Source organism: Gadus chalcogrammus, chromosome 22 (assembly GCF_026213295.1).
Source record: "Gadus chalcogrammus isolate NIFS_2021 chromosome 22, NIFS_Gcha_1.0, whole genome shotgun sequence".
NCBI lineage: Eukaryota > Metazoa > Chordata > Actinopteri > Gadiformes > Gadidae > Gadus > Gadus chalcogrammus.
The window spans coordinates 5,775,375-5,803,221 of record NC_079433.1 but is presented as its reverse complement, the minus strand read 5'-3'; the positions used below and the strand labels follow the sequence as shown (position 1 = coordinate 5,803,221).

At 54.0% G+C, this 27,847-nt stretch overlaps 1 protein-coding gene across 1 annotated transcript in view; it reads left to right on the top strand.

Annotated features, from left to right (window-relative positions):
• The first annotated feature begins 224 nt into the window (after positions 1-224).
• LOC130376219 (protein Jumonji-like) overlaps positions 225-27,847 on the top strand; it is a 32,946-nt gene continuing 5,323 nt past the window's right edge. The window contains 11 exon segments of the mRNA XM_056583440.1: positions 225-272; positions 870-993; positions 6,004-6,216; positions 11,737-11,990; positions 18,621-19,940; positions 19,942-20,152; positions 22,832-23,223; positions 23,268-23,444; positions 26,491-26,583; positions 27,021-27,139; positions 27,472-27,542. Of these exon segments, the coding sequence (XP_056439415.1) occupies positions 225-272; positions 870-993; positions 6,004-6,216; positions 11,737-11,990; positions 18,621-19,940; positions 19,942-20,152; positions 22,832-23,223; positions 23,268-23,444; positions 26,491-26,583; positions 27,021-27,139; positions 27,472-27,542 (3,022 nt within the window).

Here is a 27,847-nt window from a genome sequence, read left to right as displayed (position 1 = left end):
GTTGTTGCCGGGAAGCGTAATGGGAAGACTGAGGGGGGGGGGGGGGGGATTATTTTTAATTTGTTATGATGATGGGGGGGGGGGGGGTGGATTTATTAATGTGATGCAACGGGGGAGTAACGACACGGGAGGCAGAGCAGCGTGTCCGTCTGTCAGGGAGACGGAGAACAGCAGGACGGACGGTGTGGGGCCGTGTCCGTCCGTCTGTCAGGGAGAACAGCAGGATGGACGGTGTGGGGCCACACCTCCCACACCGGCTAGCGTCTGGGAGGGTGAGGACGCACTCCGGCTGGGCACTCCGGCTGGGCTCTGGCTCAGGTATTTGGATAGCAAGCACACACACGTGCATGCTCAGGTATTCAGATAGCACACACACGCACGCAAACATGCACGCTAAGGTATTGAGATAGCACGATCACGTGCACACTCAGGTATTTAGAGAGCACAAATACGCACACACGCTTTGATGTTCAGATAGCACGCAGACGCTTAATCACACAAGTATTTATTCAGAGTTACCTGGAAACACACACAAAAAAAACACTGATAGACATGCAAACAAACACACTCTGATAGACACGCACACAAACACACTACGATAGACACACACACTGATAGAAACACACTCTGATAGATACACACACACTCTGATAGACGCATACACACACTGCGATAGACAAACACGCACACACAGAAACACTCACTTACTTATCAAGACTTGCATAAATAGCGAGCCTCACAGACAGCTTGTGTGTGTGTGTGTGTGTGTGTGTGTGTGAGTGTTTGGCGCTGGTTCTCAGATTGATGTTTATGTGTGGTCCGGGCCCACGGCTGAACTGTTTATATCCCCTGAGCCATCTGGGCGGCAGCCAGCCAGTCTGCCTCTGGGAGACCCTCCGGGTGTCACGCCCAGGGGGACAGGCAGGGGGCAGCACTGGGCACAGCAGCAGCAGCGGTGGTGGTGGAGGGGTGTTCGGGCCTGGTTGAACCCAGGTAATGACTTGATCGCTGTGTGATGACACCCTGACCCAAATGCACAATTCACTGCGAGATGTAGCTCGTATCACGCTATTTAAACATGACGAAAGAGTGACCCTCTTAGCAAGGGTAATGGAGTTGTTTTAAGTCATCAGGGCTTGGCACTCACAGTAAACACATGCAAGGCATCCAAGCAGACAAAACGACGACTAAACAGGGCAAGCCCTGTCCCGGATGAGACGCTGTTTATGTAGAGTACATCTCCACGAGGGCTCTCAGCTCGCCCATGCAGTCGCGGGTCAGTAGGTCAAGTTATGCAGAGAGCGAGACACTCTTAATAGAGCGAGCGCTCTCTTAAGGCGACTCGTCAAGGTGCCTCCACTCTGAGCTCAGCCAGAGAAACGGACGTTTCTTCGTTTTTTTTCTCCTTTTCATTCACACACCGCACAACTCGTGTCGTTCGAAAAAGCTGTCTCTAAAAAAAAAAAAAAACGGGTTTTGTTTTTTTCCTCCCTCTCTTTAATTGATTCCGATTTCATTTGTCTCTCTCTCCTCGGGTTGGGGTCCCCGTGGTCGCTTGTCGCCGTGGCGCCGCTCCGCTGATTGACTGCGGGACTGTAAATTGTCCTCATTGTTTCTGTTCCACTTAAGGGGATCAGCAGAGGGGACGGGGGTTGTAATTACCCCCAGAGTCCTGTTAAAAATGACATTCCTAATAGACGCTTTCAGACCTCGCTCTGATTGGTCTGCGGTCAGAACAAGGCCGCTGTAATTGGGTGGGGGGTGGAGGGGGCACTTCGGGGGTTTTGAACGCTGCTGGAGTTCTGAGATGGCGGGGGCCCCCCCATGTGTGTGTGAGATTGGGGAACCGAAAAGGCTTTGGGGCTCATGTTAGAATGCAGTGTTTGTGTATGTGTGTATTGGTCATTCTCTCTGAATTGCAGGCTTCACTGCAAGTCTCTCTTTTTCGCTTTGTCTCTCTCGTTGCCACTCTTTCTCTCTCTCTCTCTCTGTCTTTGTCTCTGTCTGTGTGTGTCTCTCTCTTTGTCTCTGTCTGTCTGTGTGTCTCTCTCTGTCTCTGTCTCTCTCTCTCTCTCTCTCTCTACCTACCATATTTCCTCCCTTTGTATCTGGCATCACCTGGCTCCACACTTTCCCCTGGTCAGAGTTACTCTGGTATTTTCTCTGGCCCTTGCACAACTTGCAACTCCCTTTTTATTTTCAAAACGGTCGAGGCGGACAACCAAACCAAACTTTCCCTGCGCCTCTGTGACCCCGGGTGACCCCCAGGGCCTGGTATCCATTGACCCTATGACCCCGGGACTGGCCAGTAAATGAGCTCCATTTAGCTAATGAAGCTGGTGAACTGCAGCGGAGTGGGCCAATGTGGCATCGCTCCCTCCCTGTTTGTTTGTTCAGAGGGACTAGCATTTACTGTGTCACCCGAGATAGATGAGGGTGTGTGTGTTCGGCCATTTGTGTGTCTCTCAGACGTGTGTGTGTGTGTGTGTGTGTGTGTGAGTGTGTGTCTCGGATCATGAATGTGTGCCTGCGACCCTCTGCGTCCATACATCCATCCAAACAGATGTGGGAAGCGGCCGAGTCTAGCCGCTGGCTAAACCCTTCGTCATGTTTGCGGCGCTGGCGTCGACCCCCACCCTTCCACTCAACTCCCCCTCCGCAGACCTGTCATAACAAGGGCTGTGCAGCCGGGAGTGCAGCGCCCAGCGAGCCAGATATGGGCTTGGAGCCTCAGCCGGCGACCGACCGCTGGAAAGCACGGAGCTCGTCCGAGCCAAGGATCCAGGCCTCCCCGGTGTCTCCACACACCCGTGGGTTTTTTTTACGGTGGTCCCGCCGCACTGTAGCAAAGCGAAACCCTAATCCCGCGTCCCCCACCGAGAGGGTCTTAGATGTAATTCTGCTGGTGGTGCTGGTGGAGGAACGCGCCAGCGGTGCACTTGACAATGAGAGGGCCAGAGTGGTGCTTCTGAGCCGTGTGTGTGTGTGTGTGTGTGTGTGCGTGTGCGTGTGTGTGTGTGTGTGTGCGTGCGTGCGCGCGTGCGTGCGTGCGCGCGCGCGCGCGCGTGCGCTTGTGTAATGTCATCTCCGTTAGAGCAGCCAAGCTTGGCTACTGTGTCACTGAGGTATCAGCCCTCACACAAGCACATACACGCACACGCGCACATGCACACCTCACACATACTCACACTTAACTCTGACCAAGCAAGTGTTTCACAATTCTGGTGTGTGTGTGTTTGTGTGTGTTTGTGTGTGTGCTCGCTTGTGAGTCACAAAGCTCAAGTATCTGCCATCTAATTGACAGGCGGTTGTACAGTAATCCTGGCCGGGCCGCCCCCCCCCAGCCTCCCCCATCCTCTTTGTTGAAACTCATCAACGCTTCTGTGAGGGCCCCTGCACTTCACTCCCCCCCCCCCCCCCCCGGGCCCATGAGTCAGCAGCAAGCGGCAGCACAGGGCTCTAAAGGTCTGCCGACAGACGAGGAGATGCCCTGTCTCAGCCTGGTTCTCTATCCGTCTCATCTGGCTCCCTGCGTCGTTCCTTCTCCACCTCGGTGAACAGATGCTCCCCAGCTCGTCTGAAGGGGTGTTGCACCATTGAGATCGGAGGTCTGCGATTACGCCTACCTCCCTCCCTGTGTGTGTGTGTGTGTGTGTGTGTGTGTGTGTGTGTGTGTGTGTGTGTGTGTGTGTGTGTGTGTGTGTCTTGGTGCGTGCGTGTGTGTGTGTCTTTGTTTGTGTGTGTGCGCGCCGTGGCTCCAGGCAGATTAATGCCGGTAATAATTGTATTGACGCGATCAGTCACAACGGGTGAATCGTCCTGGCGTCCCCCCCTCCCCGGCTGTGTTGCCTCTAATAATAAACATTGTCCCAATGAAAATATAATGAACCGTTGCGTGAGTCGCATTTGCAACGGCATCGATTTAGTAATAAAGCACCCTGGGACATCATAAACTGCCTGTTTCCTCGCTCGTAAAAAAGCTCTGATTGAATAACAATGCCGGGGCGGTGTTGAGCGCTGGGCCAGTAGACACAAAGAGGTGATATTCAGCGGGAACGTGTAGTCGTCTGAGATGAGCAAAACGTGTGAGTGGCGTTTGCACACGAACAGTGGAAACAGCATGCGTGTCTCGGGTGAACAATGAGTGTGAACCTTGGTGGACGTCTCCTTAGTCCCCTCCACGAAGCCTCACGATGCGAGCTGAACACTCGGTGGCTCCGCCTCCCACCTGGCGAACCGCCCGCCACGTCGCCGGTTCAAAACCTCCCGCCGAGCCACTCGCACGTCGTCCTCCCCGCACGCCGATTACTGCCGTTTTCGAAAGTGGAATGAAAAAGATTACGTGGGACATCGGGGGCAAGGCTAAGTGCTGTGCGCCGTGCGGTCCAGTCGATATGGATGGGCGTCTTGGGCTAGCTTTAGCCTCTTTCTGCTGCGCTGGAGGTCAAACAGGTCTGACCTCCCGCTGGACAAGGGGCTCGGCAACGGGAGGTCAAAGCATCAAGACTGTGACTCGATGCACACGCAGGACACGGGGTGTGTGAAGGAGAGAGAGAGATAAGGGAGGAGAAAGAGACACACAGAGAGGGAGAGAGAGAGAGGGGGAGAGAGGGGTAGAGAGGGAGAGGGAGAGGGTGAGAGGGAGAGAGAGAGAGAGAGAGAGAGAGAGAGAGGTAGTAGGGAATTCAAGTGTGCATCGAAGCTACGCTAGGACTTAAGGATTCCTCTACAGCATGCCGCTGAGCGAGCCGTGCTTGTAAATAATGCAGGTTGCGTCGCATTTCCACTGTGGTCATTTATTTTGAGAGGCCGGTGGGCTCTGTGTACGAAATACTGAATAAACTAGGAAGGAAGTGATGGTGGAGAGAATAAAAAATGTGTGAGGGAGATGAGGGGGAAAATGAGATTCAAAGAGTCAGAGACCGATACGTTTTCAGACCTACGGTCGAACCGCCGACCACCGGTCTTGCACCTTGGGTTCACCCTTGCGGTTGTTGTTCTTTCTTCTTCTGCTTCTTCTTCTTCTTTTTCTTCTTCTGTGGTGTTTGGTCTCGCGGTGCATTTCCCTCATGATTTACAGCTGGACGCGCACGGCAGAGACTCGGGTTTCAATCCAAACAGCACCGTGTTGTTCATTCAGGCACAGCCAGGAGCCCACGGCCTGCACGGTGATTTATCAGCTCAACATTATGAGCTTTAATAACACTTAACGACCTTTCGTGAGAGTGGTTTCGTGCGTTTGCGGGTGCCTGCGTGTGTGTGTGTGTGGTGTGTGTGCGCGTGCGCGCCTGTTTGTGTGTATTCATGCATGCAAAGGTGCATGAATAATTGCAAAGTGTTTCGCTGTCCATCACGGACCGCGTTTAGTGACCGAACACGTGTTCATCTAGAATCCATCTTTCACATAGTGTGTCAAGTGTTTGTGATCGAATGGCTTAGAATGAACTCCAGGATGTACTGCAGCATGTGTAATGTTATTGTGATGTTCTTGCAACCAGCCATATTTCCTTGGCCTAGGAAACAGGTTCTGCATAGCAAAAGTTGCCTTCTCAATTATTAATCAAAGAAGGTTGGGTACGTTTTATCTCTTTTGAGACAGTTCCAAGTTTAAGATCGAGCATTGTTTTGTTTTTGGTTGGAAAAAATCAGGGACATTGTTTCAACTCTTTTCAACTCCTTTTTGTCACGGTCGTGGACGACAGAATCCTGTACATGCTGAGTGTATTGGTCTGTTATAAGATTCTTCCATGTTATGGTCTTTGAGTACAGAGTCCTGTACATACAGTCTACACTTGTCTATTATCCAAAGTCCTTGCCCTTGGAGGACAGTGCTGTGCATACAGACTATAGTGCTCTATTAATCAACTCCTCCATGTTTATGTTGTGGAGGACAGTGTCCTGTACATGCAGTCTATAGTGGTCTATTATAAACCCCTCCATGTTTAGCTGGTGGAGTACGTGAACGTGCTGACTGAGTTCTCTGTACCCCCCCCCTCCCCCCAGGCTCTCCGGCCCTCCCCAGCCACATGGCCTACTTCGGCAGCTCTCAGGACGAGGAGGACCTGGAGGACAACTGCGGGGAGACGCGGGAGGAGCCCGTCAGGAGGAGCCATTACCACGGCAACGGCCCCTACGCCTCCTACACCTCCTCCTCCTCCTGCCAGTCCACCCCGCGCAAGGGCAAGACCCCGGGCAGACAGCCCCTCAACGGACACGGTAAGGACCCCCCCCCCCCCCCCCCCCCCCCCGCGCCACCCCCACTTCCTGTTCACGACCCCGCCGCTTCCTGTTCTGCAGAGAAACACCAACACACAACACAAGCACCATACACACACATTAACACGCACACACGAGCGCAATGTCAACTGGAATATTTGAGGGATTCTAAGGACAATTATGGCGTCTGAAGATGAGACAGCTGCTGGATGCTGCTCTGTATTCTCTCAGCTGCTCTCTCTCGAAGGAGGAGGAGGAGGGAGGGACGGGGAGGAGGGAGGAGGGAGGAGGGGGGCTGTGCATCTCATCCCAGTACTCTTCCACCCCAATTAACAAGTCTTTTCTGAAGCCTTAACAAGGTGTTTACGCACGCACTGCAACAGCTGGCCCACACACACACACACACACACACACACACACGCACACGCGGCCGTGGGCTGGCATTTAATGCATGGATGCCCCGTGCACGGCGTCTGCATACAGATCCCTGCCTCTGGGGCGTGTAACCCCTGTCGATGTGAGGGATTAATAATGGATGTAGAACTTCATACGCAGCACCGCCAGTCCACTTTCAAAGTTGGTAAAGTAAACAAGATATACTAGTGTGCACGGTCAGGCGCGCGCACACGCGCACACAACCACTTTAACACTCCCTCCTTTATTCCTCCAATCTTCCGGCGCTCCTTCCCGCAGTCTCCATTACACCCATACATCACCCTCCCCCGCGCCTCACCCCCCCCCGCGCCTCACCGCCCCTTGCTCCCCCGACCTCGCTGACATCACCCCCCCCCCCCCCTCCCCCCCCCCCCCCCCCTCCCCCCCCCCCCCCCCCCCCGGGTGGGTGTTCAGCCGTAGAAAAGTGGAGGCGTGAACTTCATGCTCAGCTCCCATGTTAAGAGAGGGACCGGGGGAGGGAGGGAGAGATAATGGGAGAGAGGGGGAGAACAGGGGGGAGAGATAATGGGAGAGAGGGGGAGAACCGGAGGGAGAGGTGGAGGGCAGGCTCACCCCACGCTGAACTCCCGGGGAACTCTTTGACACCCGACACCCGTGGAGAAACCTACCACGGGCGCATTGTGTGCCAGCGCCGCGCATCAGGCCCGACGCAGGCAGCGGCGCGCGCGCACGCACGGACGTGCGCGCGGTCACGCCGGGTTCGTGTGCGCGTCTCTTATCGGCGCGTGTTCCTGAGAGCAGGGCTCCTCTCGTGACAGTGAGTTCAGTGAATGGATAAATGGGTATTGGAACAGGGGAGCTCTTCAGCGCAAAACCGATACCGCGCTGCTAGGATACACCGGCAAACAGATGCACACACACACACACACACACACACACACACACACACACACACACACACACACACACACACACACACACACACACACACACACACACACACACACACACACACACACACACACACATGAGCGAGCACACACATGAGCGAGCACACACACACACACACACACATGAGCGAGCACACACAAACACACATGAGCACACACCCATGAGCACGCACACAAACAGACACACAGCGTAGAGTGCACAGTAGTGTCCCTTGTGGGTGGGCCTATAGGGTTGTGTTGGTCATCGGGACATTCTGTAGTGGCTGGCTACCGGACACTCAAGGACAGGCCTGGCGGGAGGAGCTGGAGGACGAGGAGAAAGGACTGCAGAATGGAGTGAAAAGAGGAGGTTCGGGCAGGGGGAACCGTTCAGAAGGGATGATGTGTTGATGGAGAGAGAAGTGGCGATGGAGGAGGGCCTCTTATGTCTCTCTCTCTCTCTCCCTTTCTCTCGCTCGCTCTCTCTCTCCCTTTCTCTCGCTCTCTTTTGAGGTCTCTCTCTCTCTATATCTCTCTCTCCTTGGAGGTCTCTCTCCCTCTGGAGCTCTGCCATGTTCCATGTTGACACAGCTAAATTAAACCTCTTTTATTGGGCTCTCAGGGTCCTCCCCCCCCCCCCCCCCCTCGCCTAGCAGCAGGATCGCTCTCCCATTTTTCATTCAGCCTGAGGGCCGAGAGAACCTTGGCCACGCGCTTGTGGTCATGAGTACACACACACACACACGAACACAAACACACACACATATGGAACAGAGACACACACCCAAACCTACGTGGCCGTACAAGTCAGAAGCCACACACACACACACGCACACACGTGTACATCTAAGCGTCCGTGCGTATAGAACAAAGACACACTGCCAAACCTACGTGGATGTATAAGACGCACACACACTAACACACACACACCAACACACACAGTGCTTTCTCGCAGACGCCCCTCGCTCAGCTTTTTATAGTGTGTTTCCTAATGCGGGGGCATTAGCTTATGTGCGCGCACGATCCACTTGACCGCTGCGGTCTGGGTCCCCACACAGCGCGGCCTATTGACGCTGTGGCTCCAGCGCCAGCGCCCAGCCCTGTCAGCGCTGGGGAGAGCGAGAGAGAGAGAGAGAGAGAGAGAGAGAGAGAGAGAGAGAGAGAGAGAGAGAGGGGGCCATTGACCGCGGCGTGTTAATTGGCCCGGCCCAGGGCTCCAGCGCGTCTCTCGTCGGCCCGTCTGGCCCCGAGGAGCCCGCCGCCGCCGCCGCCGCCGCCGCACGCACGGCTTCTTTTCCATCGCCAGGCGGGCTCAATCGCAGCCATTGAAACGTGGCGAGGTAAAGAGGTCGTAAAGAGGCGCGCGCGCGCGCGCGCGCACACACGCAGTCGTACACTCGCATGCACTGTCGCAGTCGCGCACTCTTGATCGCACGCACGCACACGCACTCTTGCACACAGCTGTACACCTATTCCCGCCGAAACATCTTCCCACACAAACACACTCATTCCCAAGAAAACATGAGCATACATATTCCCACGTGCACTCACACAAACAAACACACTAACACACACTCTTTCCCATACACACTCACGCACTAACACTCACACGTACACACACACAAACTCCCTTTCCCATACACACCCTCAAACACTAACACTCACACACACATACTAACACATACTCTTTCCCATACTCACACACTAACACTCACACGTACACACACAAACACTCCCTTTCCCACAACACCCCTAACACTAACACACACACACACACGTACTCTCTTTCCCATACACACACTCACAGTAAATCATGCATACTTGAGTGACGGGTGGAGTCCGCCTAGGCCAGGCAGCCGTCTCCCCCTCGCTCGCCCTCTCCCCCTCCCTCCCTCACTCTCTCTCAGGGCGTGCGTGTGTGTGTGTGTGTGTGTGTGTGTGTGTGTGTGTGTGTGTGTGTGTGTGTGTGTGTGTGTGTGTGTGTGTGTGTGTGTGTGTGTGTGTGTGTGTGTGTGTGTGTGTGTGTGTGTGTGTGTGTGTGTGTGTGTGGCTTGTTCCCGCTCCAACTCGCCACTTGTGTCCGTGCCAGGGGTCTGTGTGAGCGGCGCTACAGGGGCCCGCACTGTGGGACCCCTGTCCTCCCATAGGGGCCCGGGTGGGCCAACAGCAGCCTGGAAGAGGTGGATGGACCCCATCCACGGGGCCTTCGCCTTTGTTTGCAGGGCTGTAATTCATTACCCCCCCGGGTGGGCTGGGATCACTCACTAGGTGGTGGGGGGGGGGGGGGGGGGGGGGGTGGTTGGAGGTGGTTTATGAGGACGCGCCGGCTCTGGCTGCCCCCTTGGGCTCTGTGTTGAAAGCCTCGTCGCTCTAAGCCTTAAAGGTCCCATTCTATTGCGCCAGGTGTGATTGTGATTAAGCATTACAAGCTGCTTTTTTAAATATGTGCCTCGTTCTGTGTTGTAGTGAGTCGTCCACCTAGATGTATGAGGGATAGATGAGCAACGTTTGCTACAGTCCACTGGGTAAGCTGGTAGACTGAGCTGTCCAGCACACATCTCGGTGGACACGCCCACTCGTGATGTCACTAAAACATAGGATGAGGCAGATTATTTAAAGTGGCTTGTAGCGGCTAATCACACTCACACCTGGCACAATTAATGCTTTCTACTATTCTGTAATTTCGCCTGGGCAACAATTGTGTGAATTTGATGAACATGCCACGAAGGAACAGGTTGAGATTTCCCCCCTTGCTCGAGGGCGGTGGCAGGTAGACCGTGTGGACGCTGGGGGATCAAACCCGGTATCTTTCCGTCTGGGAGTGGAGCAGAGTAGCTGCTACGCTATAGGCAGGTTTGTGGGACACGTCGTAGCAGATGGGGGGGGGGGGGGGAAAGCATACCGATAGACAACATTCAAGACGGAGTGGATTTGTTGTGCCTTTAACTCCGCTAATCGCCAAAGCCAGGGATAGAAAGTGTTTGATGTACCCCGGGGTTCACTATCTTTTAATAAGCGCAGGAGACTGTTATTGATCCCAGTCTTTAAAGGGGCGGCTTTGAGACATAATCTGATGATTTGTATGCACGTAGGTTTTATTTGAGTAGATACAGCAGGCTTTTCTGTCGGATCCATGTAGGCTATAATATCCTGTGTCGGGCCGTACCATAGTTTGGACAGCGGCTATCCAATGCCCATTTATGTTCTGAAAGAACGGAAGGATCCGGTGTCGTTTCCCCATTAGTGGAACTATTTGGTTTCTGTAATGGGTGCAGACGGAGGCTTCCCATGTCACTGATGTCCCCTGCTGAATCCTGCCACATACCAGCCCTCCCGTTAGGACCATTAAAGTGCATTTATAGATTCATCTCTATAAGCTAGAGGAGGTTTGAGGTTCATCTCTTATTAACCCAAAGTTAATGGAAAATCTATAAATACACCGAGACAAATATGGAGGGGATGGGATGTATAACAATCGGTTTGGGGGGATTCACGGTAATGTTTTTTATTATCAAAATGTTACATGGGCAGGTTCACTAAGCAACAACTATACCACGTTTGTCATTCCTTAGATGACTAAAGATACCCATCTTAAATTTCTCCGAAGCGAGAGAGAAGACATCTGTCACTTATATATGTTCTCAAATTATACGATTTGGATTCAGTGACGTTAAGTTGTTTATAGTTTATCGTTCCATAACCAGCTTTACAAGGGAAAAGGCAACACAATACAGTTTATACATTGTTTACAATGCAGTTTATACATTGCTTACAATGCTGTGCTAGCATTGGTTACCAAGCGGTCTATTGCCCCCTGTATGCACTCTCAGCCAGCCCGGTCTGTAAGGTCGGGAAGCCCGTCTGTAGAACCACATACAGCGGCAGAAACACAATCAACACTCGACTGACACTGAAGCCACATCCCTCCTCTCTGCTCCTCCTTCACCCCCTAACTCCTCCCCCACACCCTAACCCCTCCCCTAACCCCTCCCCCACACCCTAACCCCTCCCCTAACCCCTCCTCCACACCCTAACCCCTCCCCTAACCCCTCCTCCACCCCATAACCCCTCCTCCACACCCTAAGCCCTCCCCTAACCCCTCCCCCACACCCTAACCCCTCCCCCACACCCTAACCCCTCCTCCACACCCTAACCCCTCGTCCACACCCTAACCCCTCCCCCTTCTCCCCCTCAGTGTTCAACGGGCACGGGAAGGCGGGCACCAGGGAGAGCCCGCGGGGGCCCAAGGCCGGGTCCGTCCGCCGCGAGCCGATACGCCCGCCCCCCCCTCCGCCGCCGCCCCCCCTGCTGAGGGAGCGCAGCGAGCGGGCCGAGGCGCGGGAGCAGACCCGGGAGCAGCACGCCCGGGAGCAGCAGGCCCTGGCCAGCGCCCGGAGTGCCAACGGGCTGTCGGCCCGGGGGCGGGCCGCCGAGGAGCTCCGCAAGCAGGTACGTGGCCCCCCGCCGGGAAGGGGTGGGTTGACTGAAAACTTTATTGAACAACAGCAAATCAACAAGAATTGTTCAGAAGAATGAATACACAACCCCTCGTTAACGTGCCGTTTGGTGACACAAGTGGTCCGAGTCTTTGATGCAATGCTATCGGTATCAGATAAACAAAGCTTCTGCACTCCTATTCAGGCGTGTGCCACTGTGTGTGTGTCTGTGTGGAAACAGACACTTACTCACTTTGTGGAGCAGGGGGGATGGGGCTTGTAGTAGGTTTCCTGCACCAGGGGAGAGATGGGGCTTGTAGTTCACCTGCCCTACAGAAAGAGATGGGACTTGTAGTTCACCTGAACCACAGGGAGAGATGGGACTTGTAGTTTCCAAAGACATGAATGACCCCATTATTAATCTATTTTTTGTAGTATTATAGTATTAATAGTGTTATGATGAACCCTCAATAGGTCATGCATATAATTACAAATAATGAATTAACAGGTTTGGATGAACACACACCGCACACCCACCGATGCATGTGTGAGTTCACGCATTTAGTAGAAAGTAATGATGTGTGTGTGAACGTATTATTCGCAGTAAACAGGTTATTTCTTCACATGAAGGCTCTGGTGTAATACCCGTCGCTGGAGAATACATTCTTGACAAAAAACAATTAGCGCCTGATGTTGTTGTTTTTGTTTTAATTCAGCATCCGTCAGCCCCCTTGCGGTGAACGTAAACCAGATGAACGTTGGTTAAACCTAGATGAGGGGGAGATAGGAAGCCAAACTCAGTCCTGCTTACTTTATACTGTTGTTCATCCACTTTTGTGGGGTTCCCTCTTATCTTCTCCTTTATACTCTTTCCGTCGTCGTTTCCTTATCTCCTCCTCTCTTGTCTTCCTCCTCCCCCCTCTCTCCCCCGGGCTCCCCTCCTCCCCCCTCTCTCCCCTCCCTCCTCCCCTGTCTATGGTCTCGGTGTGAGAGCAATGAGTGTGTTTGGGCTCGATATGACTGCTGCAGCTATATTTAGAAATGCTGGCTAGGAACTCTGAGAGGAACTTGAGGGCAACACAGACACTAGACTGTTTTAAGACTGGCCTTAAAACCTTTTTATTCATAAAGGCATTTCCTACTTTTTAAAAAATGTATACATTTTCTTAAACTGTCCTTTTGTCCTTTATCACTCTGAGATTCTGCTTAGAATGAAGAGTGCTCAACAAATAAAATGAATTATTATTTATTATTATTACTCTCTATGCTGCTCTGAGCCTCTCAAGGAGTGTGTGTGTGTGTGTGTGTGTGTGTGTGTGTGTGTGTGTGTGTGTGTGTGTGTGTGTGTGTGTGTGTGTGTGTGTGTGTGTGTGTGTGTGTGTGTGTGTGTGTGTGTGTGTGTGTTCGAGGGAGTGGTGAAGTTGGCTCAACTTTGAAAACTAGTGTTCGACAATCCCATTAGCTAATCAAAAGTCGGTTACTCAAGATATATACACTCTCTCACACTCTTTGAGAGAGTGTGAGAGAGGGAATTTCTCTCACTCGCTCTCCTTATCTTTTCTGTCTCCCGCTCACCTCATTTCTCTCTCTGCTCGGCCAACCGGGCCCTCTGTCGTAGGGGATGTTGAGGTGCTAACAGCTAGCTGATGCTACACCGGGCTGCAGGCGTTTGAAGTGTGCTGTGCTATCTAAATTTAGGCAACATTGCGTCTCCACCAGCCGGCCTGCCAAGACAAACTACTCCCTCGCTCGCACATCCTCTTGTACTTGTACTGTCTTCTTTCTGTTTACCCACCCCCGTTCTGCATGCTCAAAACTCGCCTGCTTGTCTTTGTCTGCCTCTCCTCCTTTGCCTCCTGTCTCATGTCTCTCTGTCTCTCTCTCGTTCTCGTTCTCTTTCTCCTTCTCTGTGTCTCTTGTCTCTCTCTCCATCTCCACACCTCAAACAATGTGGCTCCTGTCATTTGAAATAATAAGTGGATATGGATTAGTGTGAACTGACACACACACACTCACAAACAGACACACACTCTCTCACACACACACACGCCCGCCTGGTTAAATAATGATCTAGTCGTTAAGCAACCTTGCGGTGTGCGTAAAGGTTTAGCTAGCCAGCCATTAGCGTGGCTCTATTCATTATTGTTCCATTCACTTCAATTAAACGCAGGCTTTTAACAACATAAAACTGCATGTAAACTGGAAGCAGAATAGGTTTTTGCTCCAATTTATTACCAAATAAATTCGACTGAATCACCTGCAAGCCGTCTATGGCTAACCAAAAGCTGAAAGCCTGCCGCTTAATAGCTCAATTCTGCCTAATGTATTCTAATTTATATTATTCGACGCTATTTATAATATCATTTTAATGAAAGTATTGTTTCATTGTTCCTTTTTTTTCCGTCACCGCTCAACTCACAGTGCAGCTAATGGGTGGGCGACAGTCACTTAAAGTGCCACAGCGACATTTCCTCACATTGTCTTAGCTGTGTGTGTGTGTGTGTGTGTGTGTGTGTGTGTGTGTGTGTGTGTGTGTGTGTGTGTGTGTGTGTGTGTGTGTGTGTGTGTGTGTGTGTGTGTGTGTGTGTGTGTGTGTGTGTGTGTGTGTGTCCTGAATAAGCCAGCAGAAGCTTTGTTTATTTGATAAACAAAGCATTGCAATATTCCAAACTCTTACGACTTGTGTCAACAAACAATATGTTTACTTTATATAATTAGTACAATTTGTAATACCCAGATCCCAGCGTCCATAACCTCTGCATTATCCTCCGTTCGGCTGCGTTCTGTGCATCGCAGCATGCCTCAGACTGGCTGCTTGTCACACCTTGGCTGCCATTATTCCTTAATTCACTAAAATAGTACAAAGGGTGGAACTTCCTGCCTGCCAGCTGTCTTCCTCTGCCTCCCCCTCATCCCTTCCTCCCTATCTCCTCTCTCCTTCTCTCTCTCTCTCGCTCGCTCTCCTTCTCTCTCTCTCTCTCGCTCCGTCTGTGTCTCCCTATCGTTTGTGCTCTCGTCTGCAGATGTTGTCTGTTAAAATCTTCCTGCCTGGCCCCAGCTGGGCTATAGCAACACGTGATGTCATCTAGGCCCTCCCCCTCCCTCCCTCCCTCCCTCACTCCCTCTCTTCCTCTCTTGCTCTACTCACGTGCAACCAAAATCCTCCTAGTGTGCCAACTGTGTGTGTGTGTGAGTGTGTGTGTGTGTGGGTGTGGGTGTGTGTCTGTTTATTTTGACTTAATCTTGTTTCTTGTTCTGTTCATTGTCATTTTGTCTTTTGTTGATTTCCTTTTACTGCTGTTGGGGTTCTGTGCGTCTGCGTACAAACAATGAGAGAGGGAGGGAGACGGAGGGAGAGAAATATACAGAACCAGAGAAAGGGAGAGGGGGAGTGATAGACAGTGAGGGAGAGTGACAGACACGGAGAGAGAGAAAGGGAATGAGGAGGGCAGGCAGCTGTACAACAGTCCTTTGCACACCCCACAGGAGACCTTGGTGGTGGAGCCCCCTTGTGGCAGCGCGGGGCCAGGGCAGCGCGTCTCATCGATCAGGTGCTTTGTCGGCAAACGGCGACCGGTCACAGAGAGAACATCATCTGTTATCGTGACATGTTTTGCTATTGGCTGCCGAAACATCAGTCAAACGCCATTGGCTGATCTCCTGTTTGAGACGATGTTTCCGAGCACCAGGGAGGCATCGACAGACACACAGACAGACAGACGGAGGCACTGGGTACGTGTGTAGCTGTCGCAGGCCTGCGGTCCCATGTGTGTTATGGATAACTTCACAATGCATCAACGGACACAACGCGTCATTCGGACACGTCGATCTTTCGCAGCGTTTCCCGCCTTTTGATCCCTGGTCCGGTGCAGTCTCTTCATATGCCCCCCGATTTCTCCGCCCCCCCCCCCCAACCCAACACCTAGGGCCGATTAATCTGCCGCGTCTCCCCCCTTCCTCATTGTCCACCGTGGGGGGGTGGAGTAGGAGCAGGGGGGGGGGGGGGGGGGGGAGGAGACGAGTGATGGAGGCAGGGTTACCTCACACACACACACACACACACACACACACACACACACACACACACACACACACACACACACACACACACACACACACACACACACACACACACACACACACCCCACCTCTTATCTTTTAATGGCCCTGCTCTTTGTGTCCGAAGCCGCCCCCCCACCACCACCTGAGACAAACACAATGCAACACACACACACACACACACAGAGGCGGACGCACATAAACACTTGTCGTGACACTAAAGCCTCTTCAAAGCCGGTGCTGTCAGTAGGCCGTCTGTCACCTCCCTCCTACGGCGCCGTGGCCGTGATGGATCACTCCCCCCCCCCCCCCTCCTCCTCCCAGACACACACACACACACACACACACACACACACACACACACACACACACACACACACACACACACACACACACACACACACACACACACACACACACACACACACACACACACACACACTCCATCCCGCCCTCCATCTTTGCCCGCTGTTGTGCTTTATGTCCAGCTGCTCAGCCCGCTAGACAGAGCCGTCTCACTCTGTGTGTGTGTGTGTGTGTGTGTGTGTGTGTCGATCTGGTCTCTCTCTGCTCAGGGCTGCCCCCCCGCTCAGGTTCACAGCCTCCTCTCCTGTGGTTCCCTTCAGAGATGGCCCTTCAAAATGTACATGGAAGTACCTTCTAGAATATTGGTTCTAGGAGCCAGCACTCAGCTAGTAGACTGAGTGTGTGTGTGCGTGCGTGTGTGTGTGTGTGTGTTAAGCCTTTCATTATGTCTCGTCATCCAGATTGACCAACCCCCCGTTGCCCCAACTCAATCCATTGAGTGTACAGGGTCCAAATACCCATTTGTAGAGAGAGAGAGACACAGAGTGAGAGAGGGGGAGACGTGGAGAGAGAGAGATGTAGATGGAGAGAGAGAAAGACGGAGAGAGAGAGAGAGAGAAAGAGAGAGAAAGACGGAGAGAGAGAGAGCGAGAGACGGAGAGAGAGAGAGAGAGAGAGAGAGAGAGAGAGAGAGGGGGGAGGAGGAGAGGGAGAAGGGGAGGAGAAGGAGAGAGAGAGAGAGAGAGAGAGAGAGAGAGAGAGAGAGAGAGAGAGAGAGAGAGAGAGAGAGAGAGAGAGAGAGAGAGAGAGAGAGAGAGAGAGAGAGAGAGAGAGACAGCCTCTGAGTGGCCCTGGAACAAGACACCATTTCAGTTGTGGGCCGCAGAGTCTGAGACGTCCCAAGCATGCATGCCCTCATCCTCACGCATAGGCACCCAAGTTCTGTCGAACACACACACACACCGACACCATGGCGTGCTCGGGTTTCTTATCGAATGCTGCTCCCGTCATGCATGCACAGTTACGAACACCTTAATGCACAGGCACGGATTTATTGGAGGGCCCAGGGACAACCATAGCAAACACTGGACTATAGAGTTATCCTTTTAATGCCCTGAAATATTATTGTCATGTGTGGATGGGATTTCACCGGTCATCTTAAGCCGCCACATACCGTCTAGCCATCTGCTCAGAGAGGCAGCCGATGCTTCCCCCCCTGTATCTCTACGTCTGTCCATCTCTCTGGCCGCGGCCTGTCACCGTAACTCATGTCAACATGGAAGGTTTATCCCCCAACAGTATCGTCTCTCTGTGGTTTATGTCCGCGAGACGTCCCGAAGTACATCTAAACCTTTACGGGTTTAATAGTGGTGGACTGGTATCTCAGCCTCACAAAGACTTTCATCGCACAGAGACGTTGTAATCTAGATTGTTGATCCGTGAGTTTGTTGTAAGTGAGGCGTCCTTTATGGTGCTGAACATTAATTACCCATAGTTTATCGTCTTTGAATGGTGCTGTGCTCGTTTTATTGTCGTTAAATACACATTGAGTTAATGTGTCGCCCAGATTTGTCTGAGTGGAAGGTTATTAGAGATGCGCTGCTTAAATGTTCGAAACATTTACACGATGTGTATGCACGCTACACGCACGCTTCCATCTTAACTCTTTGGACTGGTATTCTGAATCCATACGCGTGTCACGTTGCATATCCATATCGATGGTTTAATAGTTTACTACAGTCAGCGCTGAGTGATGTCTGGCCCGGCTGATGGAGTAGAGCGGGAGACGACACATCTCTGTAGTCCGCCGTTCCATCACGATGTTCCTTTACATTGGGTTCTTTTCATCTGACATGTGGTGGTTTCACCCCTGACCTCCGCGTAGCGGAACCGCGATCTGACCTCCCGTCAGATCGCTTCTCCGTCAGAGCGTCTGGCTTCTATCAGCGCACGCAGCTCCATCCCGCTTAGTGACTTCCACTCCCTTTCTCCTGCTCCTTTTCAGGCTCATCAATGGAGTAGATGTTATATGCTTTTCTATTTTCTAAGTTCGAAATAATTAGATTTTTCAGATTTTTTGTGCTTTTCTGATTTCTTGTGCTTTTCATTTTGTTTGATATGCTTACAAAATGTTAATTTTTTACTGATATGCCTGAAATAAATATAAACAATTAAAAAACAATATATAAATATCTCGCCGCCCTCGCGCCCCACCCTGACCGCGCTCCTCCCCCCCCCGCTCCCTCTCTGATGTCATTTCCTCCCCCCCCTCCTCCAGGCCTCCAGAGTGAACGGGCTGACGCGGGGCTCCACGGCGGGCGCCAAGAAGGGGCGGGACTTCCGGCTGCCCGCCCGAACTGTGAAGAAGTACACGGCCACCGTGTCCAAGGGCCACGTCACCTACACCAAAGCCAAGCAGCGGGACCTGGGCAAGAAAACCAAACAGCTCAGCAGCAGCAAACACAGCAACGGCAGCGGGGCCGCTGCCCACAATCACAGCCACAATCAGCACAGCCAGCCAGCAGCCGGCCCCCCGCCGGCCCACTCAGGGAGAGCCGCACCAGCGGCAGCGGCGGCGTCCACGGCGCCGGCCCACCACAGCAATGCAAAAACCCGCAAACAGGTGCTAATGTCCAACGGGGGGCTGCTGCACAAGGTGGCCGCGGGCACCCGCCTTAACGGCCGCCTCAACGGGCAGCGCCACAACTACCAGGCCCAGGCTCAGGCGCAGGCCGACAGCCAGGGCCGGGAGGGCCGGGAGGGGCGCGAGGGCCTGCGCCACTCCAAGAGGCGGCTGGAGTCGTCGGGCGGCGGCGGCGAGGCCAAGAGGTCCGGCGCGGTCGCCACGACGACCGCCACCACCACCGCCGCCATCGCCGAGGCCAAGAAGGTCAAGCTCCAGGCCCCTCCCCTGGAGACGCGTAGCAACAGCAGCACGGGCCGGAAGGCGGGCCTGCAGGAGAAGGCCGCCGCCCCGTTGGCGCCGGTGACCAACGGACACGCCCCCGAGCCCACCGCCGCCACGGCGCCCTCCGCCCCGGTCGCCCTGCCCTCCACGCCCCCTCCCCGACAGAGCCCGCCCCCCTCCTCACCAGCAGCCAGCACGGAGCCAATCAACACGCGGCCCAAGCGGGCATCGGCGGGCAAGCTGATGTTGATCCGACAAGCACAGCAGCAGCAGCAGAGCAGGTCTCACGCTCGCAGCGCCTCCTCCTCCTCCTCCTCCTCCTCGTCCTCCTCCTCTTCCTCGTCGTCCTCGTCCTCCTCCTCTTCCTCCTCCCCCGCCCCGGGCCACAACCCGGGGCGCGCCGGCACTACCTCAGACCCCCAGCACCCGGCGGCGGCCGCCTCCCCCTCCCTCTCCACCTCCTCCCCCTCCTCCTCCCGGACGGGCCTGCACGCCGGCCCCCCCGGCCCGGGGGACCGCGAGCGCGAGTGGGAGCGGGAGAAGGAGCTCTCCCGGCAGCAGGAGGGCGAGCCGGACCGGGAGCGCCGGCGGAGCCGCCCCGAGGGCTGGCCGTCGCTGAGCGCGGCGCCCGTCCTGCGGCCGGGCTCGCAGGAGTTCCAGGACCCCCTGGTGTACCTGGCGGCGGTGCGGGGAGCGGGCGGAGGGCGCGGGGCTGTGCCGCGTGGTGCCCCCCCCCGACTGGCGCCCCGAGTGCAAGCTGAGCGAGGAGATGCGCTTCGTGACGCAGGTGCAGCGCGTCCACAAGCTGGGCCGGCGCTGGGGGCCCAACGTGCAGCGCCTGGCCTGCATCCGCAAGCACCTCAAGGCCCAGGGCATCCGCATGGACGAGACCCCCGTCATCGGTGAGGAAGAGCGCACACACACACACTGACACATAGGTACACACACAGAGACACAGGTACGCACACAGAGAGACACGCACACACACACTGACACATAGGTACACACACACACAGAGAGAGAGAGACACACACGCAGACACAAGGGTACAAACTAAGAGACACGCACGCAAACTAAGAGACACGCGCACACTGACACACAGGTACACACACAGACCTATCCAAACGTGCGTGCGTGCGTGTGTGTGCGTGCGTACTATGCACGCACGTACACATGCACGCACACGCACGCTCGCGCACACACAGACACACACATAGACATACAGGCACAGAAACACGCACACACATACAGACACACACTGAGACACACACACAGATACATACGCACACGCAACCTTGCCCACCTGATGAGGTCAACATGTGGCGCATATTGATTTGTACGATGCACATTGAGGGCGATCAGGAAACTAGCTCACATCGTACCTACAGGACCTAGTAAGCACCTAGACCTAGCACAAGATGTATCCCACATTAGGCTTCGGCAGAACACCCCTCAGCTGAACCGTCTGGAACGGCAATCAGGCTTTGCATTTAGTAGAGCCCCCCCCCCTCTGATCAGGTTCATTAACCCAGGATGGGCGCCAGACTTCCCTCCACTAAACCAGCGCCGTTCACATCATAAGGGCTGATAAAGATGTGGCGGTCAAAGCTCGCTGCTCCGAGCCAAAACTCGCAGAGAGACTTAAAAAACAGTTACAGCCGTGCCAGGCGGAGACCCAGTGCAGCACGGGCCAACAGCGGTGGTCATTTGTCTTCGGAGCCCCCCCCCCCGCCCCCCGCCCCTCTTCAAGGGTAAAGGCAGCCAGACGGTGAGGCAGGGGCTGACAGGTTTGACAAACGACGTGAAGTCTGATATCTGGGGATCGCATTGTAAAAACCGGAGCCTGGGATCCCAGACAGGCTTTGCGCTTTATTGGTGTACAGAATGGGGTGTTTCGTTCTCCTGTCTGGCCGTGGTGGAGGAGTATCGCCTTACAGTCGCGGTTCGGTCTTGTCTGCCACTACGGTAGCACAATGCTTCAGAAAAGAGACGGGGAACAAAGAACAAATTTTCATCCAAACATTGTTATACTATTTTTATTATAATGTAGGATGGATACGAAGTGCTTTGTTAATCTCGGATGGGAACATTGGGGACATGATCTAATCGAACATACAATGGGGTCTGATATTATTGATCTATATCAGTATAGTCTAATCTAATAAATGATGGGGTATTATATCATTGATTATCAGTTGTTGCTCTATCTGTTGGGGTATGATATTATTGATCTATATCAGGCCAGTCTCACGGGGCCCGGGGGGTGAAACGGCAGCACAGACCAGTTGGCTTCCAGCGTCCGCATCCTGTTCTTATTTCCTCCATTTCCTCTCCGCGCGCGGCTCCCAATAACCTCTATTGTCCCCCGAGGCCCCTCGCAGAGGGAGCCGCCGCAGTGTAGGGGTTATTTATTTATTCCTCTAAAGACCGCACCGGGCAGCCCGAGATGTGAATCAGCACAGGTGTGTGTGTCCGTGGTCGCGGTACCATTGGCGTTTCACCTGCTGCGCCCGTGCCTGGTGACGGTAGATTCCAATATGTGTGAGATAAGGGCCCCCAGGGGCCGAGCAGACAATATCTCCCCCAGTTTGGCCCCCGTCCCTCACAGCGGGGGGAAATGATCTGACTGGGTTTTAAGAGGTGTGTGTGTGTGTGTGTGTGTGTGTGTGTGTGTGTGTGTGTGTGTGTGTGTGTGTGTGTGTGTGTGTGTGTGTGTGTGTGTGTGTGTGTGTGTGTGTGTGTGTGTGTGTGTGTGTGTGTGTGTGTGTGCCAGATTCATACTAGTTTGATTCCAAAATCCTCAACGTGCGTCCGGGAGGGAAATACCGGCTTATTCATAAAGGAGGGACAGTAACCACACATTGCTTGATAGTTTTTTTTTAATAAACAACCTAATAACTCCGCCCTAGTTTGCGGCTGTGATTCCACTGCTGCCTGTGACGTGGCGCTGACAGGCCCCCCCTGCCGGCGGACCCCCCCAGCCAGAGGCAGCTCGTGATGTAATTAAGCCAGCGGCGCGTCACAGGCAGCCTCATAATCACAGCGCCGGAAATAGGGCCCAATTATGGAGGTGTGTTCCATGGACCGCGGCCTCGCTCCGCCCTCCCCCGCGTTCCCTCTCTCCTCCTGCTCTGTGTCTCCCCCTGACCCCTGACCCCTGCCTCCTACTCTCCTCCTCTTTTACCACTCCTCTTCCTCCTCTTCCTCCTCCTCTTTTATTTTTATATATTTATTTGTTTAAAAGGGACCGTGTGCATTCATCAACATGGCCATCACATTGGACAAACATGCATCAGATTTAGTTAAAAAACTATTTTTCATCTGTAGTCCCCGGCAGGTTGATGTTGGATAGAACAAACGAAAGCATCAGAGCAACACAACATATAGTTAGACAGATGATTCGACATTGACACGCATGGACAAGGATACAAACTTAAGAGTACAGAGACGTAATGTATCATGCCAGAATAAAAAGGATTAAAAGTGAGGAGAATAACAAACAAAAAACATCAGATAGTTAAACAAGCAGTTAGTGAACTCACAATCAGACTAATCTCTCCCCCCCCCCCCCCTCTCTGCAGGCGGCTGCGAGGTGGACCTGGCCCGCTTCTTCCAGCTGATCAACGACATGGGCGGCATGCAGCAGGTGATGGACCTGAAGAAGTGGAACAAGCTGGCCGACCTGCTGCGCATCCCGCGCTCGGCCCAGGACCGGCTGGCCAAGCTGCAGGAGGCCTACCTGCAGTACCTGCTCTCCTACGACTCGCTGGGCGCGCCCGAGCGCCTGCGGCTGCACGCGCAGGTGCTGCGCGAGAAGCGCAAGCTGGAGGCGCGCCGGGGCCCCCTGGAGGCCCACGCCGACCCCCTGCTGGCGGGGCCCGGCGGGGGCCTGGTGCTGCTGCCGCGCTACGAGCCCAAGAACGGGCTGGCTGTGCGGGCTGGTGGCGGGCGCGGCCGGGGCGGGGGCACCGGCGCGGCGGCGGCGGGGCGGCGGCGGCGGCCTGTCGTCGACTGCAGGAGCTGGAGGCGCAGGTGAAGGCGGGACGGCGCCGGCTCTTCACTCAGGAACAGCAGAGCGGGCGGGAGGAGGAAGAGGAGGAGGAGGCCCTGTGTGGGGAGGAGGAGGATGAAGAGGAGGAGGAGGAGGAAGAGGATGCAGGTGTTCTCAGCGACCAGCACAAGTGTATTTACAAGGTCAGTTGTGTGGTGTGTGGGTCTGTGCTCTGAACGTGTTCGGGTGGAGGGGTGTGTAGTCCGTTGTGTATTTATAGTCGTGGATCTTTTCTTTGCAGCCGTCGGTTTCCTACGTGAGCACTATTATTTTTGGGACAATGGGATTCACATTTCTCTCTAGAGGGTACAAGAACTCGAGCAAAGGTATTCGAGCATTTAGTAGTCCGCTTGCGGATCCTCTGGCCTCAAATCACCGGTTCAACAATACATTTATCAACACCTCCACAACTATAAAACCCACTTTCTCCTCCAGAGCCCGCTGGCTCAATCTTATCTCGGGTTCGTGAACTCTCCCAGGGCTGGAGACGGGGGAGACTCTCTCTGGTTTGTTATCGCTAACAGAGGTGTTCAAACACAGACGTACAAATCGTCACCTCGCAGAGTGTCTCTACCATCGCGGGGCGTGTGTGTTTGGTGTTAAAGAGTTTTCTACCTCAGGAGATAAGATCAGGATCCTCACCCAACCGAGAGCACTGCTTCCTGCCCCAACCCCCCCCCCCCCACAGGGCCACTGTGTGTCTCCGGCGGATAAAACAAATTCATTACTCAAAGTTTTTAGTCCCCGGATTAGGATCGAATCCCCCTACAGCGAGCCGTCGGTGACTTTAAAGGCGGCCTCTGTGTTTAGTTTGTGGTTTTTAATATAAAGCATAATGCGTCTGTTTTGCTGGTCCTTGTGTAGAGATTGCAGAACGTTGAGGGGCGTTGGGGTGGGGAAGGGGTCCCGCCAGGTGCGTGCATGTGTGCACCGTTTCGGGAACGAGGTTTCCGCGAGGATATGCACGTGAGCGTGTGCACGTGAGCAGCGTTCCGTGCACGTGAGGGAGGGGGGGGGGGCAGTGTGCGGAGGGGTTCCATGGGCGTGTGCAGTGTGCAGTGTTCCGTACGCGGGCGGGCGTGATCCGCGCTGCCGGCCAGCTGTGTTGAATCTAGCGGCGCCGTAATATAGGTCAGCGAGGAACGGGAGGAACGGAGCCCCGGGCCCCGGGCCCCGGGCCCCGGTCCTCCCCCCCCCTCACCCCCCCTTCATCCCGCTCAGGGTCCTGGCTGGCTGCCATCTCCCTGCATGTCAGATGTCCTTGTTTTTTACCCCCGGTCGACCCCCGCCCCCTTTCTTCCCCTCGAACCCCCCCCTGCTCCAACATCTGCCCATTTCCTATTCTGCTATTTCACCAGTAATCCCCCCCCCCACACACCTTCTCCCGCCCCCCCACCCCAGTAATAGACGGGGTGAACTCCCTGAGAGGTCAAACCCTCGTGTTCACGTCCAGCAGAGAGCGGGCTGCACGCAGGAACACACCTGCACCCGAACCTTCAGGGATTTACACGCACGCACGCACGCACGCACGCACGCACGCACGCACGCACGCACGCACGCGCGCGCATACATGCATACATGCATACATGCATACTTACGCGTATACATGCACATACACATAAACACACTCACTGGCACATTACGCACACACACACACCCACACGCATACACATATATATACATAAATATGTGTATCCATAGGTCAGGAGTCCCACTCCTGACCTATGGATGTGTGTCTCTGCGGCGGCGGTTCAGGGAGTTCAGACTCTTCAGACGGAGCGCCGCAGGTTACCACGGTGACGCGCCCGTCACAACACGCTGACGGACACGGGCGAGTCCGTTCGACCCCGGCCCTGCCCGGCTCCGGTGCCCCCCCCCCCCCCCCCCCCTCCCTCTCGCCGTATCGCCGGCTCAGATTGCCGTGTGTTTGTTTCACCCAGACGCCTCCCCCCCGAGGGAGGGATGTGTGTCTCTGTCCCCCCCCCCCCCCCCCAGAGAACAGCGTGCCTGGGAGGAGATAAGCCCGGCTCCAGTGACGGCTGGCCCCCGCGACGGATTAGCTTCTCAGCGCTAGCCGCGGGCAATGCTCCGGCATAAACAACCATTGCGTATTCTTATCAAATATCTTCCAAAATGTTATATATATATATATATACTTATATTCTATTTCCGTTGTGATATTTTTTTGGGGGGGATTTTATGAAGAGATCCCTATCTCAACTGGGAACCCGGGAACGCTTTGAGAGGAACCCGGGAACCCTTTGAGGGGAACCCGGGAACGCTTTGAGGGGAACCCGATATCTCCATAAAAAGCAGATCAACACCTGAAGATAACGACGCGCTGAAACCATTAAGACGGGGGAAGGAGTTCTACATTAGCGCACAACAATAGTCTCCCTGCTCCCGACGCAGCCCCCGTAGTCACGACGACGACTGCCATCTTTCAGGGCCGCCCTCAAGGTCCCGGACCTCGGGGGCCGGTCGATTTATGGGCCTCCCTTCAAAGGCGGCCCTCTGGTGAGAGGGGATTTAGGGAAGGGGTGGGGGTGGGGGGCTTTGTCAGACGTACGGAGCGTGCAGAGAGGTGAAGGGAGATGGAGACGAATCTGCTCAAAACACCCCCCCAACCCTGTTAGACACATGCAACACGTGCACGCCCACACCACGTGCACGCCCGCCATGTGTGTGAGCGGTTCACCCAAAGGCCAGCGCGGTTGTTCCTGTGTTTTATCGTGAGGTCCTCTCTCCCTCGCCCCTCGTCCCCGAGACATTGTTCTTCCCTTCCTCCGTGCCGGGGGGAGACCCAGAGTCCCGGGTCCGGGCTGGGGCAACGGGTACGCTAGCGTACTGTAAAGCGGCGGCTGGAATCCGATCAAAGCGAGGAGAATCCCAGGTTTAGCGAGTCAAAGCGCCGTCGTGCGTCTCCCCCTTGTCCCCGCCGCCCCCACGCCACGGCCGATTCAGATCGTTACCGAGACAACTGTCAAAACTGAAAAAAAAAGATGGATTTAAAATAACAACAGTGCAGGGCTTTTACCTTGAAGACCCCGTCCGTATTGATTTGCGTACCCCCCATCCCTCCCTTCATCTGGGGGAACCAGAGCACACTCTGTTCTTTTTCCTCAGGTCTAATGGTTCCATCTGTTTTTTTTCTGTGTTTTTTTATTTTTTTTTATTTTTTCCTTGCAGGGGAAATCTATGTCTCTGACCAACTTCTTCAGGATAGCTCGGAACACCATGACCATGTGCTTTAACAAGGACCCCGGGGAGGCCGAGGTGGAGGTGAGTCCGAGGACGAGGCAGCCCTGCTTACCCAGCCCTTTAAACCATTTATGTTCAATGCCACTTCATCCGTCTTACGCTACTGGAAGCACCAGTCTCATAATACCACTTCATCCATCTTACGCTACTGGAAGCACCAGTCTCATAATACCACTTCGTCTGTCTTATGCTTCTGGTAGCATCTGTCTCATAATACCACTTCATTAGTCTTAAGCTACTGGTGGCACCAGTGTCTAAGATCCAACTTGTTACCAGGAACCTGTAGACTTTGTGAGAACTAACAGCATAGTAATCATTAACCAATAAGTATGGCCACAGCTCGTACACATTTAACAAGGTGTTCTCGCAGTATCATAGTGGTGTGAACAGAGTATCGTGTATTGTATTGGGTTTGCTGTGTATATATATTGACCCGGTTCTTCTCTGGCCCCGCGCAGCAAGAGTACTGGAGGATCGTGGAGCAGAGGGACTGCCACGTCGCAGTGCATCATGGGAAGGTGGACACCAGTACTCACGGGAGTGGATTCCCAACGGGGAAATCAGAGCCATTTTCAAAGTAAAGACGCCCAACGCTTCTCTGTCGATGTACAGTATATGAATACTACAAGTTCTAAATATTCCTCCGAAAAGATTACAAGCGAGGACGTTCTCTGCACTGCTAAACTTTGAGGATATAAATATGACTTATAAGACCTTTCGAAAACTGCTTACAAAGTGCTTTACAATAGAATAACTCAAGGCCGAAATAAATAAGACGGTACATACCGAGACTGTCTACCGGTACAAAATCCTAAAATAACAGGATAAAAAACATCCCTCACGAAAAGCCATCAAGTGAAAGTACGGGGAGAATGTGTTGAATTAATGCGCATTTTGTGTTTTCCTCAGACACGGATGGAACCTCACCGTCCTTCCTAACAACTCTGGATCCATTCTGAGGCATCTGGGTGCTGTACCCGGTAAGAACGCTGACCCACGCTGCCTGTCTCCCCCACAGCCTCCCCCACGCAGAGGGGGGGGGGGGGGGGCTGTGGGGCCCACAGCTCCATCCGTCTTTTTTATTGTCCCGCACCTGAGAGGGAGATATGTTAGGATGTGCTCACACAATAAATAATGTCCCCCTCTCTCCTCCCCCCTCACCTCTTCTGTCTCCCCCTGGCTCCTCCCCCCACTCCTCTCGTTCTGCTCTCCTGTCACCTCTTCCCTGCCATCTGTTCCCCCACCCTTTCTTCTCCTCTCCTCTACCTCCTCCTTTCCTCTCCTC